Below are 23,371 nucleotides of genomic sequence, written 5' to 3' on the forward strand. Positions count from 1 at the left end.
TAATAGTGCTTCAGCTGTATACTCTACTAGCATGTACTAGTGCTTCAGCTGAATTCTCTACTAGCATGGACTAGTGCTTCAGCTGTATACTATACTAGCATGTACTAGTGCTTCAGCTGTATACTCTACTAGCATGGACTAGTGCTTCAGCTGTATACTATACTAGCATGGACTAGTGCTTCAGCTGTATACTATACTAGCATGGACTAGTGCTTCAGCTGTATACTATACTAGCATGGACTAGTGCTTCAGCTGTATACTCTACTAGCATGGACTAGTGCTTCAGCTGTATACTCTACTAGCATGGACTAGTGCTTCAGCTGTATACTCTACTAGCATGGATAGTGCTTCAGCTGTATACTCTACTAGCATGGATAGTGCTTCAGCTGTATACTCTACTAGCATGGACTAGTGCTTCAGCTGTATTCTCTACTAGCATGGACTAGTGCTTCAGCTGTATTCTCTACTAGCCTGTACTAGTGCTTCAGCTGTATACTCTACTAGCATGTACTGGTGCTTCAGCTGTATACGCTACTACCATGTACTAGTTCTTCAGCTGTATACTCTACTACCATGTACTAGTTCTTCAGCTGTATACTCCACTAGCATGTACTAGTGCTTCAGCTGTATACTCTACTAGCATGTACTCGTGATTCAGCTGTATACTCTACTAGCATGTACTAGTGATTCAGCTGTATACTAGCATGTACTAGTGCTTCAGCTGTATACTCTACTAGGATGTACTAGGGCTTCAGCTGAAGTACTGCAGTGCAATGTAGAGCTGTATACTCTACTAGCATGTAATAGTGCTTCAGCTGTATACACTACTAGCATGTAATAGTGCTTCAGCTGTATACTCTACTAGCATGTAATAGTGCTTCAGCTGTATACTCTACTAGCATGTACTAGTGCTTCAGCAGCATACTCTATTGGCAGGTACTAGTGCTTCAGTTGTATACTCTACTAGCATGTACTGGTGCTTCAGCTGTATACGCTACTAGCTTTTACTAGTACTTCAGCTGTATACTCTACTACCATGTACTAGTGCTTCAGCTGTATACTCCACCAGCGTTTACTAGTGCTTCAGCTGTATACTCTACTAGCATGTACTAGTGATTCAGCTGTATACTAGCATGTACTAGTGATTCAGCTGTGTACTCTACTAGCATGTACTAGTGCTTCAGCTGTATACTCTACTTCCATGTACTAGTGCTTCAGCTGTATACTCTACTAGCATGTATTAGTGCTTCAGCTGTATACTCTACTAGCATGTACTAGTGCTTCAGCTGTATACTTTACTAGCATGTACTTGTGCTTCAGCTGTGTACTCTACTAGCATGTACTAGATAGTCAGCTGTATACTAGCAGGTACTAGTGCTTCAACTATATACTCTACTAGCGAGTACTAGTGCTTCAGCTGTATACTCTACTAGGATGTACTAGCCCTTCAGCTGAAGTACTGCAGTGCAATGTAGAGCTGTATACTCTACTAGCATGTACTAGTGCTTCAGCTGTATACTCTACTAGCGTGTATTAGCGCTTCAGCTATATACTCTACTAGCATGTACTAGTGCTTCAGCTATATACTTTACCAGCGTGTACTAGTGCTTCAGCTGTATACTCTACCAGCGTATACTAGTGCTTCAGCTGCATTCTCTACTAGCGTGTACTAGGGCTTCAGCTGTATACTCTACTAGCATGTACTAGTGCTACAGCTGTATCTCTACTAGCATGTACTAGTGCTTCAGCTGTATACTCTGCTAGCATGTACTAGTGCTTCAGCTGTATACTCTACTAGGATGTACTAGTGCTTCAGCTGTATACTCTACTAGCATGTACTGGTGCTTCAGCTGTATACTCCACTAGCACGTTCTAGTTCTCCAGCTGTATACTCTACTAGCATGTACTAGCGCTTCAGCTGTATACTCTACCAGCGTGTACTAGTGCTTCAGCTGTGTACTCTACTAGCGTGTACTAGTGCTTCAGCTGTACACTCTACTAGCGTGTACTTGTGCTTCAACTGTATACCCTACTAGCATGTATTAGCTCTTCAGCTGTATACTCTGCTAGCGTGTACTAGTACTTCAGCTGTATACTCTGCTAGCGTGTACTAGTACTTCAGCTGTATACTCTGCTAGCGTGTACTAGTACTTCAGCTGTATTCTCTACTAGCGTGTACTAATGCTTCAGCTGTATACTCTACTAGGATGTACTAGCGCTTCAGCTGAAGTACTGCAGTGCAATGTAGAGCTGTATACTTTACTAGCATGTACTAGTGCTTCAGCTATATACTCTACTAGCATGTACTAGTGCTTCAGCTGTATACTCCACTAGCATGTACCAGTGCTTCAGCTGTATACTCTGCTAGCATGTACTAGTGCTTCAGCTGTATACTCTACCAGCGTGCACTAGTGCTTCAGCTGTATACTCTACTAGCATGTACTAGCGCTACAGCTGTGTACTCTTCTAGCATGTACTAGGGCTTTAGCTGTATACTCTACTAGCTTGTACTAGTGCTTCAGCTGTATACTCTGCTGGCATGTGCTAGTACTTCAGCTGTATACTCTACTAGTATGTACTAGTGCTTCAGCTGTATACTCTACTAGCATGTACTAGCGCTTCAGCTGTGTACTCTACTAGCATGTACTAGTGCTTCAGCTGTATACTCTACTAGCATGTACTAGTGCTTCAGCTGTATACTCTACTAGCATGCACTAGTGCTTCAGCTGTATACTCTACTAGCATGTACCAGTGCTTCAGCTGTATACTCTACTAGGATGTACTAGCGCTTCAGCTGAAGTACTGCAGTGCAATGTAGAGCTGTATACTTTATTAGCATGTACTAGTGCTTCAGCTATATACTCTACTAGCATGTACTAGTGCTTCAGCTGTATACTCCACTAGCATGTACCAGTGCTTCAGCTGTATACTCTGCTAGCATGTACTAGTGCTTCAGCTGTATACTCTACCAGCGTGCACTAGTGCTTCAGCTGTATACTCTACCAGCGTGTACTAGTGCTTCAGCTGTATACTCTACTAGCGTGTACTAGGGCATCAGCTGTATACTCTACTAGCATGTACTAGTGCTGCAGCTGTATCTCTACTAGCATGTACTAGTGCTTCAGCTGTATACTCTGCTAGCATGTACTAGTGCTTCAGCTGTATACTCTACTAGGATGTACTAGTGCTTCAGCTGTATACTCTACTAGCATGTACTGGTGCTTCAGCTGTATACTCTACTAGCACGTTCTAGTTCTCCAGCTGTATACTCTACTAGCATGTACTAGTGCTTCAGCTGTATACTCTACCAGCGTGTACTAGTGCTTCAGCTGTATACTCTACCAGCGTGTACTAGTGCTTCAGCTGTGTACTCTACTAGCGTGTACTAGTGCTTCAGCTGTATACTCTACTAGCGTGTACTAGTGCTTCAGCTGTATACCCTACTAGCATGTAATCGCTCTTCAGCTGTATACTCTGCTAGCGTGTACTAGTACTTCAGCTGTATTCTCTACTAGCGTGTACTAATGCTTCAGCTGTATACTCCACTAGGATGTACTAGCGCTTCAGCTGAAGTACTGCAGTGCAATGTAGAGCTGTATACTCTACTAGCATGTACTAGTGCTTCAGCTGTATACTCTACTAGCATGTACTAGTGCTTCAGCTGTATACTCTACTAGCATGTACTAGTTCTTCATCTGTATACTCTACTAGCATGTACTAGTGCTTCAGCTGTATACTCTACCAGCGTGCACTAGTGCTTCAGCTGTATACTCTACCAGCGTGTACTAGTGCTTCAGCTGTATACTGTACCAGCGTGTACTAGTGCTTCAGCTGTATACTCTACCAGCGTGTACTAGTGCTTCAGCTGTATACTCTACCAGCGTGTACTAGTGCTTCAGCTGTATACTCTACCAGCGTGTACTAGTGCTTCAGCTGTATACTCTACCAGCGTGTACTAGTGCTTCAGCTGTATACTTTACCAGCGTGTACTAGTGCTTCAGCTGTATAATTTACCAGCGTGTACTAGTGCTTCAGCTGTATACTCTACTAGCATGTTCTAGTACTCCAGCTGTATACTCTACCAGCGTGTACTAGTGCTACAGCTGTATACTCTACTAGTGTGTACTAGTGCTTCAGCTGTATACTCCACTAGCTTGTACTTGGGCTACAGCTGTATACTCTACTAGCGTGTACTAGTGCTTCAGCTGTATACTCTCCTAGCGTGTACTAGTGCTTCAGCTGTATACTCTACTAGCGTGTACTAGTGCTTCAGCTGTATACTCTATTAGCGTGTACTAGTGCTTCAGCTGTATACTCTCCTAGCGTGTACTAGTGCTTCAGCTGTATACTCTACTAGCGTGTACTAGTGCTTCAGCTGTATACTCTACTAGTGTGTACTTTTGCTTCAGCTGTATACTCTACTAGCATGTATTAGTGCTTCAGCTGTATACTCTACTAGCATGTACTAGTGCTTCAGCTGTATACTCTACTAGCATGTACTAGTGCTTCAGCTGTATACTTTACTAGCATGTACTTGTGCTTCAGCTGTATACTTTACTAGCATGTACTTGTGCTTCAGCTGTATACTTTACTAGCATGTACTAGTGCTTCAGCTGTGTACTCTACTAGCATGTACTAGATATTCAGCTGTATACTAGCATGTACTAGTGCTTCAGCTGTATACTCTACTAGGATGTACTAGGGCTTCAGCTGAAGTACTGCAGTGCAATGTAGAGCTGTATACTCTACTAGCATGTACTAGTGCTTCAGCTGTATACTCTACTAGCATGTACTAGTGCTTCAGCTGTATACTCTACTAGCATGTATTAGTGCTTCAGCTGTATACTCTACTAGCATGTACTTGTGCTTCAGCTGTATACTTTACTAGCATGTACTAGGGCTTCAGCTGTGTACTCTACTAGCATGTACTAGATAGTCAGCTGTATACTAGCAGGTACTAGTGCTTCAACTGTATACTCTACTAGCGAGTACTAGTGCTTCAGCTGTATACTCTACTAGAATGTACTAGCCCTTCAGCTGAAGTACTGCAGTGCAATGTAGAGCTGTATACTCTACTAGCATGTACTAGTGCTTCAGCTGTATACTCTACTAGGATGTACTAGCCCTTCAGCTGAAGTACTGCAGTACAATGTAGAGCTGTATACTCTACTAGCATGTACTAGCGCTTCACCTGTATACTCTACTAGCATGTACTAGCGCTTCACCTGTATACTCTACTAGCATGTACTAGTGCTTCAGCTATATACTTTACCAGCGTGTACTAGTGCTTCGGCTGTGTACTCTACTAGCATGTACTAGTGCTTCAGCTGTATACTCTACTAGCATGTACTAGTGCTTCAGCTGTATACTCTACTAGCGTGTATTAGCGCTTCAGCTGTGTACTCTACTACCGTGTACTAGTGCTTCAGCTGTATACTCTACTAGCATGTACTAGCGCTTCACCTGTATACTCTACTAGCATGTACTAGTGCTTCAGCTGTATACTCTACTAGCATGTACTAGTGCTTCAGCTATATACTTTACCAGCGTGTACTAGTGCTTCGGCTGTGTACTCTACTAGCATGTACTAGTGCTTCAGCTGTATACTCTACTATCGTGTATTAGCGCTTCAGCTGTGTACTCTACTACCGTGTACTAGTGCTTCAGCTGTATACTCTACTAGCATGTATTAGCGCTTCAGCTATATACTCTACTAGCATGTACTAGTGCTTCAGCTATATACTCTACCGGCGTGTACTAGTGCTTCAGCTGTATTCTTTACTAGCGTGTACTAGGGCTTCAGCTGTATACTCTACTAGCATGGACTAGTGCTTCAGCTGTATACTCTACTAGCATGTATTAGCGCTTCAGCTGTATACTCTACTAGCATGTACTAGTGCTACAGCTGTACACTCTACCAGCGTGTACTAGTGCTTCAGCTGTGTACTCTACTAGCGTGTACTAGTGCTTCAGCTGTATACTCTACTAGCGTGTACTAGTGCTTCAGCTGTATACTCTACTAGCGTGTACTTGTGCTTCAGCTGTATACTCTACTAGCGTGTACTAGTGATTCAGCTGTATACTAGCATGTACTTGTGATTCAGCTGTATACTAGCATGTACTAGTGATTCAGCTGTATACTAGCATGCACTAGTGATTCAGCTGTATACTAGCATGTACTAGTGCTTCAGCTGTATACTCTACTAGGATGTACTAGGGCTTCAGCTGAAGTACTGCAGTGCAATGTAGAGCTGTATACTCTACTAGCATGTACTTGTGCTTCAGCTGTATACACTACTAGCATGTAATAGTGCTTCAGCTGTATGCACTACTAGCATGTAATAGTGCTTCAGCTGTATACTCTACTAGCATGTAATAGTGCTTCAGCTGTATACTCTACTAGCATGTACTAGTGCTTCAGCTGAATTCTCTACTAGCATGGACTAGTGCTTCAGCTGTATACTATACTAGCATGTACTAGTGCTTCAGCTGTATACTCTACTAGCATGGACTAGTGCTTCAGCTGTATACTATACTAGCATGGACTAGTGCTTCAGCTGTATACTATACTAGCATGGACTAGTGCTTCAGCTGTATACTATACTAGCATGGACTAGTGCTTCAGCTGTATACTCTACTAGCATGGACTAGTGCTTCAGCTGTATACTCTACTAGCATGGACTAGTGCTTCAGCTGTATACTCTACTAGCATGGATAGTGCTTCAGCTGTATACTCTACTAGCATGGACTAGTGCTTCAGCTGTATTCTCTACTAGCCTGTACTAGTGCTTCAGCTGTATACTCTACTAGCATGTACTGGTGCTTCAGCTGTGTACGCTACTACCATGTACTAGTTCTTCAGCTGTATACTCTACTACCATGTACTAGTTCTTCAGCTGTATACTCCACTAGCATGTACTAGTGCTTCAGCTGTATACTCTACTAGCATGTACTAGTGATTCAGCTGTATACTCTACTAGCATGTACTAGTGATTCAGCTGTATACTAGCATGTACTAGTGCTTCAGCTGTATACTCTACTAGGATGTACTAGGGCTTCAGCTGAAGTACTGCAGTGCAATGTAGAGCTGTATACTCTACTAGCATGTACTTGTGCTTCAGCTGTATACACTACTAGCATGTAATAGTGCTTCAGCTGTATACACTACTAGCATGTAATAGTGCTTCAGCTGTATACTCTACTAGCATGTAATAGTGCTTCAGCTGTATACTCTACTAGCATGTACTAGTGCTTCAGCAGCATACTCTATTAGCAGGTACTAGTGCTTCAGTTGTATACTCTACTAGCATGTACTGGTGCTTCAGCTGTATACGCTACTAGCTTTTACTAGTACTTCAGCTGTATACTCTACTACCATGTACTAGTTCTTCAGCTGTATACTCTACTACCATGTACTAGTGCTTCAGCTGTATACTCCACCAGCGTTTACTAGTGCTTCAGCTGTATACTCTACTAGCATGTACTAGTGATTCAGCTGTATACTAGCATGTACTAGTGATTCAGCTGTGTACTCTACTAGCATGTACTAGTGCTTCAGCTGTATACTCTACTTCCATGTACTAGTGCTTCAGCTGTATACTCTACTAGCATGTATTAGTGCTTCAGCTGTATACTCTACTAGCATGTACTAGTGCTTCAGCTGTATACTTTACTAGCATGTACTTGTGCTTCAACTGTATACTTTACTAGCATGTACTTGTGCTTCAGCTGTGTACTCTACTAGCATGTACTAGATAGTCAGCTGTATACTAGCAGGTACTAGTGCTTCAACTGTATACTCTACTAGCGAGTACTAGTGCTTCAGCTGTATACTCTACTAGGATGTACTAGCCCTTCAGCTGAAGTACTGCAGTGCAATGTAGAGCTGTATACTCTACTAGCATGTACTAGTGCTTCAGCTGTATACTCTACTAGGATGTACTAGCCCTTCAGCTGAAGTACTGCAGTGCAATGTAGAGCTGTATACTCTACTAGCATGTACTAGCGCTTCACCTGTATACTCTACTAGCATGTACTAGTGCTTCACCTGTATACTCTACTAGCATGTACTAGTGCTTCAGCTGTATACTCTACTAGCATGTACTAGTGCTTCAGCTGTATACTTTACCAGCGTGTACTAGTGCTTCGGCTGTGTACTCTACTAGCGTGTACTAGTGCTTCAGCTGTATACTCTACTAGCGTGTATTAGCGCTTCAGCTATATACTCTACTAGCATGTACTAGTGCTTCAGCTATATACTTTACCAGCGTGTACTAGTGCTTCAGCTGTATACTCTACCAGCGTATACTAGTGCTTCAGCTGTATTCTCTACTAGCGTGTACTAGGGCTTCAGCTGTATACTCTACTAGCATGTACTAGTGCTACAGCTGTATCTCTACTAGCATGTACTAGTGCTTCAGCTGTATACTCTGCTAGCATGTACTAGTGCTTCAGCTGTATACTCTACTAGGATGTACTAGTGCTTCAGCTGTATACTCTACTAGCATGTACTGGTGCTTCACCTGTATACTCTACTAGCATGTACTAGCGCTTCAGCTGTATACTCTACCAGCGTGTACTAGTGCTTCAGCTGTGTACTCTACTAGCGTGTACTAGTGCTTCAGCTGTACACTCTACTAGCGTGTACTTGTGCTTCAACTGTATACCCTACTAGCATGTATTAGCTCTTCAGCTGTATACTCTGCTAGCGTGTACTAGTACTTCAGCTGTATACTCTGCTAGCGTGTACTAGTACTTCAGCTGTATTCTCTACTAGCGTGTACTAATGCTTCAGCTGTATACTCTACTAGGATGTACTAGCGCTTCAGCTGAAGTACTGCAGTGCAATGTAGAGCTGTATACTTTACTAGCATGTACTAGTGCTTCAGCTATATACTCTACTAGCATGTACTAGTGCTTCAGCTGTATACTCCACTAGCATGTACCAGTGCTTCAGCTGTATACTCTGCTAGCGTGCACTAGTGCTTCAGCTGTATACTCTACCAGCGTGCACTAGTGCTTCAGCTGTATACTCTACCAGCGTGTACTAGTGCTTCAGCTGTATACTCTACTAGCATGTACTAGCGCTACAGCTGTGTACTCTTCTAGCATGTACTAGGGCTTTAGCTGTATACTCTACTAGCTTGTACTAGTGCTTCAGCTGTATACTCTGCTGGCATGTGCTAGTACTTCAGCTGTATACTCTACTAGTATGTACTAGTGCTTCAGCTGTATACTCTACTAGCATGTACTAGCGCTTCAGCTGTGTACTCTACTAGCATGTACTAGTGCTTCAGCTGTATACTCTACTAGCATGTACTAGTGCTTCAGCTGTATACTCTACTAGCATGTACTAGTGCTTCAGCTGTATACTCTACTAGCATGTACCAGTGCTTCAGCTGTATACTCTACTAGGATGTACTAGCGCTTCAGCTGAAGTACTGCAGTGCAATGTAGAGCTGTATACTTTACTAGCATGTACTAGTGCTTCAGCTATATACTCTACTAGCATGTACTAGTGCTTCAGCTGTATACTCCACTAGCATGTACCAGTGCTTCAGCTGTATACTCTGCTAGCATGTACTAGTGCTTCAGCTGTATACTCTACCAGCGTGCACTAGTGCTTCAGCTGTATACTCTACCAGCGTGTACTAGTGCTTCAGCTGTATACTCTACCAGCGTGTACTAGTGCTTCAGCTGTATACTCTACCAGCGTGTACTAGTGCTTCAGCTGTGTACTCTACTAGCGTGTACTAGTGCTTCAGCTGTATACTCTACTAGCGTGTACTAGTGCTTCAGCTGTATACTCTACTAGCGTGTACTTGTGCTTCAACTGTATACCCTACTAGCATGTAATAGCTCTTCAGCTGTATACTCTGCTAGCGTGTACTAGTACTTCAGCTGTATTCTCTACTAGCGTGTACTAATGCTTCAGCTGTATACTCTACTAGGATGTACTAGCGCTTCAGCTGAAGTACTGCAGTGCAATGTAGAGCTGTATACTCTACTAGCATGTACTAGTGCTTCAGCTGTATACTCTACTAGCATGTACTAGTTCTTCATCTGTATACTCTACTAGCATGTACTAGTGCTTCAGCTGTATACTCTACCAGCGTGCACTAGTGCTTCAGCTGTATACTCTACCAGCGTGTACTAGTGCTTCAGCTGTATACTCTACCAGCGTGTACTAGTGCTTCAGCTGTATACTCTACCAGCGTGTACTAGTGCTTCAGCTGTATACTCTACCAGCGTGTACTAGTGCTTCAGCTGTATACTCTACCAGCGTGTACTAGTGCTTCAGCTGTATACTCTACCAGCGTGTACCAGTGCTTCAGCTGTATAATTTACCAGCGTGTACTAGTGCTTCAGCTGTATACTCTACTAGCATGTTCTAGTACTCCAGCTGTATACTCTACCAGCGTGTACTAGTGCTACAGCTGTATACTCTACTAGTGTGTACTAGTGCTTCAGCTGTATACTCCACTAGCTTGTACTTGGGCTACAGCTGTATACTCTACTAGCGTGTACTAGTGCTTCAGCTGTATACTCTACTAGCGTGTACTAGTGCTTCAGCTGTATACTCTACTAGCGTGTACTAGTGCTTCAGCTGTATACTCTATTAGCGTGTACTAGTGCTTCAGCTGTATACTCTCCTAGCGTGTACTAGTGCTTCAGCTGTATACTCTACTAGCGTGTACTAGTGCTTCAGCTGTATACTCTACTAGTGTGTACTTGTGCTTCAGCTGTATACTCTACTAGCATGTATTAGTGCTTCAGCTGTATACTCTACTAGCATGTATTAGTGCTTCAGCTGTATACTCTACTAGCATGTACTAGTGCTTCAGCTGTATACTCTACTAGCATGTACTAGTGCTTCAGCTGTATACTTTACTAGCATGTACTTGTGCTTCAGCTGTATACTTTACTAGCATGTACTTGTGCTTCAGCTGTGTACTCTACTAGCATGTACTAGATATTCAGCTGTATACTAGCATGTACTAGTGCTTCAGCTGTATACTCTACTAGGATGTACTAGGGCTTCAGCTGAAGTACTGCAGTGCAATGTAGAGCTGTATACTCTACTAGCATGTACTAGTGCTTCAGCTGTATACTCTACTAGCATGTATTAGTGCTTCAGCTGTATACTCTACTAGCATGTACTTGTGCTTCAGCTGTATACTTTACTAGCATGTACTAGGGCTTCAGCTGTGTACTCTACTAGCATGTACTAGATAGTCAGCTGTATACTAGCAGGTACTAGTGCTTCAACTGTATACTCTACTAGCGAGTACTAGTGCTTCAGCTGTATACTCTACTAGAATGTACTAGCCCTTCAGCTGAAGTACTGCAGTGCAATGTAGAGCTGTATACTCTACCAGCATGTACTAGTGCTTCAGCTGTATACTCTACTAGGATGTACTAGCCCTTCAGCTGAAGTACTGCAGTGCAATGTAGAGCTGTATACTCTACTAGCATGTACTAGCGCTTCACCTGTATACTCTACTAGCATGTACTAGCGCCTCACCTGTATACTCTACTAGCATGTACTAGTGCTTCAGCTGTATACTCTACTAGCATGTACTAGTGCTCCAGCTATATACTTTACCAGCGTGTACTAGTGCTTCGGCTGTGTACTCTACTAGCATGTACTAGTGCTTCAGCTGTATACTCTACTAGCGTGTATTAGCGCTTCAGCTGTGTACTCTACTACCGTGTACTAGTGCTTCAGCTGTATACTCTACTAGCATGTACTAGCGCTTCACCTGTATACTCTTCTAGCATGTACTAGTGCTTCAGCTGTATACTCTACTAGCATGTACTAGTGCTTCAGCTATATACTTTACCAGCGTGTACTAGTGCTTCGGCTGTGTACTCTACTAGCATGTACTAGTGCTTCAGCTGTATACTCTACTAGCGTGTATTAGCGCTTCAGCTGTGTACTCTACTACCGTGTACTAGTGCTTCAGCTGTATACTCTACTAGCATGTATTAGCGCTTCAGCTATATACTCTACTAGCATGTACTAGTGCTTCAGCTATATACTCTACCGGCGTGTACTAGTGCTTCAGCTGTATTCTTTACTAGCGTGTACTAGGGCTTCAGCTGTATACTCTACTAGCATGGACTAGTGCTTCAGCTGTATACTCTACTAGCATGTATTAGCGCTTCAGCTGTATACTCTACTAGCATGTACTAGTGCTACAGCTGTACACTCTACCAGCGAGTACTAGTGCTTCAGCTGTGTACTCTACTAGCGTGTACTAGTGCTTCAGCTGTATACTCTACTAGCGTGTACTAGTGCTTCAGCTGTATACTCTACTAGCGTGTACTTGTGCTTCAGCTGTATACTCTACTAGCGTGTACTAGTGCTTCAGCTGTATACTCTACTAGCGTGTACTTGTGCTTCAGCTGTATACCCTACTAGCATGTATTAGCTCTTCAGCTGTATACTCTGCTAGCATGTACTAGTACTTCAGCTGTATTCTCTACCAGCGTGTACTAGTGCTTCAGCTGTATACTCTACTAGGATGTACTAGCGCTTCAGCTGAAGTACTGCAGTGCAATGTAGAGCTGTATACTCTAACAGCGTGTACTAGTGCTTCAGCTGTATACTTTACTTGCATGCACTAGTGCTTCAGCTGTATACTCTACCAGCGTGTACTAGGGCTTTAGCTGTATACTCTACTAGCATGTACTAGCGCTTCAGCTGTGTACTCTTCTAGCATGTACTAGGGCTTTAGCTGTATACTCTACTAGCATGTACTAGTGCTTCAGCTGTATACTCTGCTGGCATGTGCTAGTACTTCAGCTGTATACTCTACTAGCATGTACTAGTGCTTCAGCTGTATACTCTACTAGCATGTACCAGTGCTTCAGCTGTATACTCTACTAGGATGTACTAGCGCTTCAGCTGAAGTACTGCAGTGCAATGTAGAGCTGTATACTCTACTAGCATGTACTAGCGCTTCAGCTGTATACTTTACTAGCATGTACTAGTGCGTCAGCTGAAGGCCTGCTGTACAATGTAGAGCTGTATACTTTACTAGCATGTACTAGTGCTTCAGCTGTATACTCTACTAGCATGTACTAGTGCTTCAGCTGTATACTCTACCAGCGTGTACTAGTGCTTCAGCTGTATACTCTACCAACGTGTACTAGTGCTTCAGCTGTATACTCTACCAACGTGTACTAGTGCTTCAGCTGTATACTCTACCAGCGTGTACTAGTGCTTCAGCTGTATACTCTACCAGCGTGTACTAGTGCTTCAGCTGTATACTCTACTAGCTTGTACTAGTGCTTCAGCTGTATACTCTACTAGCTTGTACTAGGGCTTCAGCTGTATACTCTACTAGCTTGTACTAGGGCTTCAGCTGTATACCCTACTAGCGTGTACTAGTGCTTCAGCTGTATACTCTACTAGCGTGTACTACTGCTTCAGCTGTATACTCTACTAGCGTGTACTAGTGCTTCAGCTGTATACTCTACTAGCGTGTACTTGTGCTTCAGCTGTATACTCTACTAGGGTTTACTAGTGCTTCAGCTGTATACTCTACTAGCATGTACTAGTGCTTCAGCTGTATACTCTACTAGCATGTACTAGTGCTTCAGCTGTATACTCTACTAGCAAGTACTAGTACTTCAGCTGTATAATAGCATGTACTAGTGCTTCAGCTGTATACTCTACTAGCGAGCACTAGTGCTTCGGCTGTATACTCTACTAGGATGTACTAGTGCTTCAGCTGTATACTCTACTAGCATGTACTAGTGCTTCAGCTGTATACTCTACTAGCATGTATTAGTGCTTCAGCTGTATACTCTACTAGCATGTACTAGTGATTCAGCTGTATACTCTACTAGCATGTACTAGTGCTTCAGCTGTACACTCTACTAGCATGTACTAGTGCTTCAGCTGTATACTCTACTAGCATGTACTAGTGCTTCAGCTGTATACTCTACTAGCATGTACTAGTGCTTCAGCTGTATACTCTACTAGCATGTACTAGTGCTTCAGCTGTATACTCTACTAGCATGTACTAGTGCTTTAGCTGTATACTCTACTAGCATGTACTGGTGCTTTAGCTGTATACTCCACTAGCATGTACTAGTGCTTCAGCTGTATGTTCTACTAGCATGTACTAGTGCGTCAGCTGTATCTCTACTAGCGTGTACTATTTCTTCAGCTGTATACTTTACTAGCATGTACTAGTGCTTCTGCTGTATTCTCTGCTAGCATGTACTAGTGCTTCAGCTGTATACTCTACTACTATGTACTGGTGCTTTAGCTGTATACTCCACTAGCATGTACTAGTGCTTCAGCTGTATATTCTACTAGCATGTACTAGTGCGTCAGCTGTATCTCTACTAGCGTGTACTATTTCTTCAGCTGTATACTTTACTAGCAATTCACTAGTGCTTCAGCTGTATACTCTACTAGCATGTACTGGTGCTTCAGCTGTATACTCTACTAGCGAGTACTTGTGCTTCGGCTGTATACTCTACTAGGATGTGCTAGTGCTTCAGCTGTATACTCTACTAGGATGTACTAGTGCTTCAGCTGTATACTCTACTAGCATGTACTAGTGCTTCAGCTGTATACTCTACTAGCATGTACTAGTGCTTCAGCTGTATACTCTACTAGCATGTTCTGGGGCTTCAGCTGTATACTCTACTAGCATGTACTAATGTTTCAGCGCTATTCTTTACTAGAATGTACTAGTGCTTCAGCTGTATACTCTACTAGCATGTACTAGGGCTTCAGCTGTATACTCTACTAGCACGTACTAGTGCTTTAGCTGTATACTCTACTAGCATGTACTAGTGCTTCAGCTGTATACTCTACTAGCATGTACTAGTGCTTCAGCTGTATACTCTACTAGCATGTACTAGTGCTTCAGCTGTATACTCTACTAGCATGTACTAGTGCTTCAGCTGTATACTCTACTAGCATGTACTAGTGCTTCAGCTGTATACTCTACTAGCATGTACTAGTGCTTCAGCTGTATACTCTACTAGCATGTACTAGTGCTTCAGCTGTATACTCTACTAGCATGTACTAGGGCTTCAGCTGTATCCTCTACTAGCATGTACTAGGGCTTCAGCTGTATACTCTACTAGCATGTAGTAGGGCTTCAGCTGTTTACTCTACTAGCATGTACTGGGGCTTCAGCTGTATACTCTACTAGCATGTACTGGGGCTTCAGCTGTATACTCTACTAGCATGTACTGGGGCTTCAGCTGTATACTCTACTAGCATGTACTGGGGCTTCAGCTGTATACTCTACTAGCATGTACTAGTGCTTCAGCTGTATACTCTACTAGCATGTACTAATGTTTCAGCTGTATTCTTTACTAGCATGTACTAGGGCTTCAGCTGTATACTCTACTAGCATGTACTAGTGCTTCAGCTGTATACTCTACTAGCATGTACTGTGGCTTCAGCTGTATACTCTACTAGCATGTACTGGGGCTTTAGCTGTATACTCTACTAGCATGTACTAATGTTTCAGCTGTATTCTTTACTAGCATGTACTAGGGCTTCAGCTGTATACTCTACTAGCATCTACTGGGGCTTCAGCTGTATACTTTACTAGCATGTACTAGGGCTTCAGCTGTATACTCTACTAGCATGTACTAGGGCTTCAGCTGTATACTCTACTAGCATGTACTATTGCCACAGCTGAAGTCCTGCTGTACAATACAAATGAATGTTCCTTAAGTCCATAGGTAATGGTGCTAGGTGAACAGACACAGCCGTTGTTGTGAGGTCTAGTGAATATGGGGTCCATTCAACTAGTGATCACAGTATTTGATAGAAGTGGTTAATGGAAAGAGTAGAACTGGGTGCAAAGGAAAGGAAGACGTGACATCCGGAGCAGAGCAGAGGCCTTCTGAAGTCTGTTTTTGACAAGTGGTCAATGTAGAGTGGGACCCTTTACCAAGTTCTGCCATGGGTACCGTTACTGATCCTGGATTGGTTATTACTAACCAGCACAGAATAAAAGATCAGGTCTGAGCAGGACACGATTTTATTGTCAAGCAGGATCCCATTTCAGTTATCATCCAGCAGTATGGATATACAGTATGCCGGAAGAGAATGTTGGCGCTTCTCGTCTGTATCCATTTCTGAAAACCAAGTGTCAGGATGTTTGGCAATGTGATCATAGATTTACCAAACTCACGGCTTCCAGCACATTGCTTGCTCATAAGAGTCCTCAGTTTGAGTCGGGCTATACTCACCGTAGAATCTGGGCCAATTGTGTCAAACCCAAGTCTAAGAGACTCCCATTGCTTTTAATAGGAATCCACACTATAGTCTATTCATGTGAGGTGTACAGAAAAAAGGACAGCCCCCCCAGATACAAAGAAATCAAATGTTCAGGAACAGACTCACCTAGTGGGATCGCCCCTACATATGTGGGGTGCACCATGACACCTGACAGTCTAGAAGGCCTTTGTGTATGACTCAGTGGGTAATGGAGAATCCTTATCCAGTGCGAACATCCACCATGAGAGTGCCAGTCACAGCCATCTGATCCAAAACTTTAGTCTAGTGTATCCATTTTTATTGGCTTAAATCCCAATAAACACCCCAAATATTAATTCATCGATCCGATTGTGCGTTCCTCTACCTCTACACCACCTACTTGGATAACTGCATTTCAGGATGCCGGTAGTTGCCGGAGGTTCTCCCAGGCCTATGTACCTCTCCGGTATACCAAGTGACCCACTTTGCAGTTCTCCTCTACCTATTGATTTGCTATATGAAGGATTGTCTTTGAGCGCTGCATGCCCCTTTTTGTTTTTCCGTTTTTTTTTTAAATATTCCATCCGTGTCTGAAGAAAATCACATGTGTGTTTGCTCCATTCACTGGGCTAAATCCATGTGAGGATCCGCGGCTGCAACAAATGAAAATCCACAGCAGACATCTATGGTAACTACGCAGATTTCTGGAATGGATTTTCATTGAAACTCACGTCAGAAAAATCTGCCATGAATTAGTGCCGTGTAAATCCACTTATCAGACCTGCCCAGCACGGCACCATGGAAATCAAAGAGGTCTACCAAGAAGATTAGTCAGAGATTCCAAGTTCTGTCTTTATGTAAGAGGGCACCATGTAGATACCTGATATCTTGTTGCATTAGTGGCTGGTTTGTCTTGCAGCTCTACTCAAGCCATTTGCCTCGCTGATGATCCTAAACCGGGGAAGGAATATAAATATCCTGAAAAGCTTCCAGGAGAATTGTATGATGCCAACACTCAGTGCAAGTGGCAGTTCGGGGAGAAGGCCAAGCTCTGTATGCTGGACTTTAAAAAGGCAAGGAAACTGCATGCCATTACCATGTCTGAATACTCGGCAGGGTTTGTTGAGGTGTCCGCCATATCATGTTGTATTAGGTCAATAGGTGTTCCAAAGCTTATGGGGAATGGCGTACCTTGTTAGTTCAGTGTAATGAGCTAATCAATAGTAACCTGCATAATCTGCAACTCCCATATATACTCAAACTAGTAGCATTGCTGAAGGAAGTCTGAGATCCAAAGCAAAGCAGGAGAACTTGCATTTATGGACTTTCCAGAAACGACATTCTGAGACTCAGTCTACAGACCATCCTAGACGTATCCGTGCAGCGCCATTATTATGGTGATTTAGCAGATGTCCCTAATATTTCACTCAGATCACTCAGTATACAAGTAAGATTACCTGACGATTTGTTGTCAATAACTTTACCAGCGGTGTTGCTATAGAGAGGATAATGCCCCAATCTACCCAAGGCAGCCAACAGATGGAGATTCTAGGACGGTTTGATCCGGATAGTGAATAGTATTCGGACTCCGGTACACCTCTATGGCATCGCTCACATTTTTGGTTTAATTTTTCTGCTCTGTTATGGGATCAGGAAAACGGAATCCACTAGTTCAATAGATCATCTTATGATGGACTCACTGACTCACTGACTCACTGACTGACTCACTGACTGACTCACTGACTGACTCACTGACTGACTCACCTGACTCACTGACTGACTCACTGACTGACACACTGACTGACTCACTCACTGACTCACTCACTGACTCACTCACTGACTCACTGACTGACTCACTGACTGACTCACTGACTGACTCACTGACTCACTGACTCACTGACTGACTGACTCACTGACTCACTGACTGACTCACTGACTGACTGACTGACTGACTGACTGACTGACTGACTGACTGACTGACTGACTGACTGACTGACTCACTGACTGACTCACTGACTGACTCACCTGACTCACTGACTGACTCACTGACTGACTCACTGACTGACACACTGACTGACTCACTCACTGACTCACTCACTGACTCACTCACTGACTCACTGACTGACTCACTGACTGACTCACTGACTGACTCACTGACTGACTCACTGACTGACTCACTGACTGACTCACTGACTGACTCACTGACTGACTCACTGACTCACTGACTCACTGACTCACTGACTCACTGACTCACTGACTGACTCACTGACTCACTGACTGACTGACTGACTGACTGACTGACTGACTGACTGACTGACTGACTCACTGACTGACTGACTCACTGACTGACTGACTGACTCACTGACTGACTGACTCACTGACTGACTCACTGACTGACTCACTGACTGACTCACTGACTGACTCACTGACTGACTCACTGACTGATTGACTCACTGACTGATTGACTCACTGACTGACTGACTCACTGACTGACTGACTCACTGACTGACTCACTGACTGACTCACTGACTGACTCACTGACTGACTGACTCACTGACTGACTCACTGACTGACTGACTCACTGACTGACTGACTCACTGACTGACTGACTCACTGACTGACTGACTCACTGACTGACTCACTGACTGACTGACTCACTGACTGACTCACTGACTGACTGACTCACTGACTGACTGACTCACTGACTGACTGACTCACTGACTGACTGACTCACTGACTGAGTGACTCACTGACTGAGTGACTCACTCACTGACTCACTGACTCACTCACTGACTCACTGACTCACTCACTGACTCACTGACTCACTCACTGACTCACTCACTGACTCACTGACTCACTCACTGACTCACTGACTCACTCACTGACTCACTGACTGACTGACTCGCCAAAAGTTCTCCAACTTCCCGATGTCATAGAAACATGAAATTTGGCACGAGCATAGGTTATCTCCAAAGTAGGAAAAGTAATTGGGTCCCTACTCGATTATTCAATTCTAGCGCAAAAGAATTGGCGTCGAAATTTTACGTACGTAATCTAAATCTGTCACTTTCCAATGTCATAGAAACTTAAAATTTGGCACGGGCATTGAAAATGTCATAAATGGGAAAAGCTAATGGGTCCCAACTCGATTATTCAATTCTAGCGCAAAAGAATTGGCGTCGAAATTTTACGTGCGGAATGTAATTTTTTCACTTTCCGGTGTCATAGAAACGTGAAATTTGGCACGGGCATTGATTATGTCATAAATAGTAAAAGCTAATGGGTCCCAACTCCATTATTCAATTCTATGCGCAAAAGAATCAGCGTCCAAATTTTACGTACGGAATGTAATTTTCTCACTTTCCGGTGTCCTAGAAACAGGAAATTTGGCACGAGCATTGATTATGTCATAAATAGGAAAAGCTAATGGGTCCCAACTCAATTATTCAATTCTATGCGCAAAAGAATTAGCGTCCAAATTTTACGTATATAATAATGTGATAGAAACATGAAATTTGGCACGGGCATTGATTATGTCATAAATAGGAAAAGTTAATGGGTCCCAACTCAATTATTCAATTCTATGCGCAAAAGAATTAGCGTCCAAATTTTACGTACGGAATGTAATTTTTTCTCTTTCCGGTGTCATAGAAACGGGAAATTTGGCACGAGCATTGATTATGTCATAAATAGGAAAAGCTAATGGGTCCCAACTCGATTATTCAATTCTAAGCGCAAAAGAATTAGTGTCCAAATTTTATGTACGTAATCAAAATCTCTCACTTCCTGATGTCATTTTATATAAAGGAAACGTCGCATGGTTACCTCCCCGTGGTGTTTCCTGGGTAACGCAGAGAACTATGAAAAATGGTGAACATATTTTTTTTCCTCAGTATCTCTAAAGTAACCACGACTTCATAAGATTTTCCGTGTGAACACCAGATAAATACCAGTACGGACGAAACCGGGTATATCAGCTAGTCTATATATATAAAGCTGAAAGCCCTCACTGACTCACTGACTGATTCGCCACTAATTCTCTAACTTCCCGGTGTCGTACAAACATTAAATTTGGCACGGCCATTCTTTAGGTCCTAAATAGGAAAAGTAAAGGGGTCACAACTTGAAAATTCAATGCTAAGTGCAAATGTATTGGCGCCCCTGTGTAATGTACCAAATCTATTTCTTTAACTCCTTCCCTCCATATGACATAAGGGTACATCCTGGAGGCAGGGTACTTCCCGCAACTGGACGTACCCTTATGTCATGGGGATAGAGCGAGATCATAAGAGATCTCACATTATCTGGCAGCAGGAGCCGGCTGTCACTGATAGCCGGCCTCCCGCTGCAACAGCGGGGGTTGCCCTGCCGCAATGTATTTAAATCGCGGCATGGAAAGGGTTCGGAGAGGGAGCGCACTGGAGCGCACTTCCTCTGTGATGTTACCGGGTTCTCTGGATATAATCGCAGAGAGCCTGGCAGGTTGCCATGGCAACAGGACGCCACCTACAGGCGTCCTGTTTTACCACTGCCTATGATCGCTGTAATAAGCGATAAGGCATTGTGGGAGAGAAGTCCTGCAATGCCTTATCATAGCGATCATCGGTGCTATGATGTAAATTCCTCAGAGGGACACAAATGAGTCTAAAAAAATAAAAAAAAAAGATTATAAAATATGCAAAAATTAAAAATGTAAAAAAAAAAACCCAACCCTTTTTTGGGCTTTTCTCATATTAGCCAAAAAAAAAACAACACACATTTGGTATCGTCGTGTCTGTAACGACACGTACAATAAAATAAACATGCTTTTTATCTTGCACTGCAAAAAGTGTGAAAGAAATGCAAAAAAACGCAAAAAAAGGGGGCAAAAAAGCTATAAGTACTACAAAATTGTACCAATAAAAGCTACAGCTTGTCTCGCAAAAAGTAAGCCTTCGCAGAGCTCTGCCCATGGAAAAATAAAAAAAGTTACAGGACTTTGAATGCAGCGATTTAGATTAAAAAAAAAGGATTTCCAAAAAAAGGGTTTTTATTGCAGAAAAGTGGAAAAACCTAAAAAATAATAATAATTTGGGTATTGTTGTAATCATACCGACCCGCAGAAAAAATGTATTGTCATTTATGCTGCGTGACTGATTAACGCTTAAAAAAACTAACAAAAATCTATGACAGAATTGCTGTGTTTTCTCTACCTGCGATCATAAAAATAATAAGTTTCCCAATATAGTCTATGTACCTAAAAATGGCACCAATAACAACTACAGTTCGCCACACAGAAAATATGAGTGCAGGGGAGGAGCCTGTGAAGATAGCACCACCGCCACATCTAAGAAGATATCCAAATATCCCAGTTACTAGAGAAGCTGAATGCCTAACAAAAGGCAGTGGATTGCAGGAAGACTGACACTTCAAACTTGATTTCCAGTGGTAAAACAAAAAAATTAATGAAAGTATATTACAAGATTTCTAAGACACATGGGCTATTTGATGAGTAGAAGTTGTCTGAAAGTTAGTGTCCTTTAACCCCTTGAGTGGCGGGTTTCCTACCACCCTGTCGTGCCCACCAGGGCAGGTTTTTTAAAATGGTCTAATCATTGAATTTCAACTAATTTTGCAGTTGTGTCTCAAGAGCCATAACTTTTTCATTTTTCCATTGACATGGCCATATAAGGGCTTGTTTTTTGGGGGACAAGTTGTGATTTTTTTAAACGGGGGAGGAAAAAAAGAAATGGGGAAAAAAGAAAAAAAGGGGCCATGTCATTAAGGGGTTAAATAATGCATTAACTTCCTTCTATGGGTCATTACGACGCACGGATACCACATGTGTGATTGTATTTTTTTATCATTCAAATATTTATTGGTATCAGATAAGAATGGATTACATATGAACAAATTGATGTTTACAGAGTGAGTGCAGATATTGAATATCATCAAGCAAACATCATACGTGTTACTGATACAATTTTGTAGTTTGGAATTTTTAGCATTTAAAGAATAAACAAATCTTTATGTGGGTTTGGATAAGGAAAAGGAAAAAATTTGGGAAGGGGGGGAGGGGGAGGATAGGAAGGGAGGGGGGAAAGGGATTTGAATTATAGGAAGGGTGGGGACGGAAAGCAAGAAACAACAACAGTATTAGACATCAGGATGGGAATCTATTATTCCATTGGATCCATACTGCTTCATATTTAGGATATGTACCATTCCTGTGCGCAAGAACTTTTTCATATATGCCGTGTTCAGATATCAGCTGTATTAAATCATTTATTTGAGGGATTTCTGTAGTACGCCATTTTCTGGCTAAGAGAAGTTTTGCCCCCAATAGAACATGGGATATCAGCTGATTGTTTTCTGGTCTGGTCCCTTTTAGATTTAAAAGTAGGAGGGCCGTGGCTGGACACCTAGGTATCTTTGTTTCTGAAAGTTTATTAATTATAGAGTATACGTCGACCCAATAGGGCGCGATCAAGGGGCACGACCAAAAAATGTGGAGTAGTGAACCTTCCTGTCCACAGCCTCTCCAACATTGCGCATCCGGGGCAAGGCGTCTATTTCTCAGTTGTACAGGTGGAAGATACCACCTTGTGAGGGTTTTTAAATGCGTTTCTATCAAGTTGGAACTTTTTGTCGCTTGTTTAGCTCTTTTGAATGAGTCTAACCAAGTTTCTAGTGGGAACTTAATTTTTAAGTCTTTTTCCCAATTTAAAAGGTGGCATTTCTTGTCTGATCGCAGATTACCGCCCAACTGATCGTAGAAGAGTTTGGTTTTGGTTTTATATCCTTTTTGGAGTTTCAATATGATTAAAGACATTGTTTGTGGGATTGGTATATTTTGAAGTTGGATGATTTGAAAAAATGATCTAATTTGGAAATATCTGAACATCTCGGTTTTTGGTAAGTTATGATGTTCGACCAGTTTTGAGAAAGGTTTTAAATTATCCTCTTCAAAGAGGTCTGTTATATACTTTAATCCTGCACCATACCATACCATATAGATAGTCGTAGGCCCGAAATGAAGTGTTCTATGGTATCCAAGGGGATCTTATTTTGAGTTTGAGACTGGGTTTTTTCCGACATAAGTGTGAATTTAGACCAGGCCTCGATTGTCGCGGCGATTGTTAGGGAGGC

At 42.6% G+C, this 23,371-nt stretch overlaps 1 protein-coding gene across 1 annotated transcript in view; it reads left to right on the plus strand.

The window, feature by feature from the left end:
• The window catches only part of ADAMTS16 (ADAM metallopeptidase with thrombospondin type 1 motif 16), a 298,537-nt gene that overhangs the window by 131,531 nt on the left and 143,635 nt on the right, over window positions 1–23,371 (plus strand). The window contains exon 10 of the mRNA XM_066579089.1: window positions 17,163–17,316. Coding sequence (XP_066435186.1) covers window positions 17,163–17,316 — 154 coding nt within the window. The remainder of the gene's footprint in view (window positions 1–17,162; window positions 17,317–23,371) is intronic.

The sequence above is a fragment of the Eleutherodactylus coqui genome, chromosome 9 (genome assembly GCF_035609145.1).
Source record: "Eleutherodactylus coqui strain aEleCoq1 chromosome 9, aEleCoq1.hap1, whole genome shotgun sequence".
NCBI lineage: Eukaryota > Metazoa > Chordata > Amphibia > Anura > Eleutherodactylidae > Eleutherodactylus > Eleutherodactylus coqui.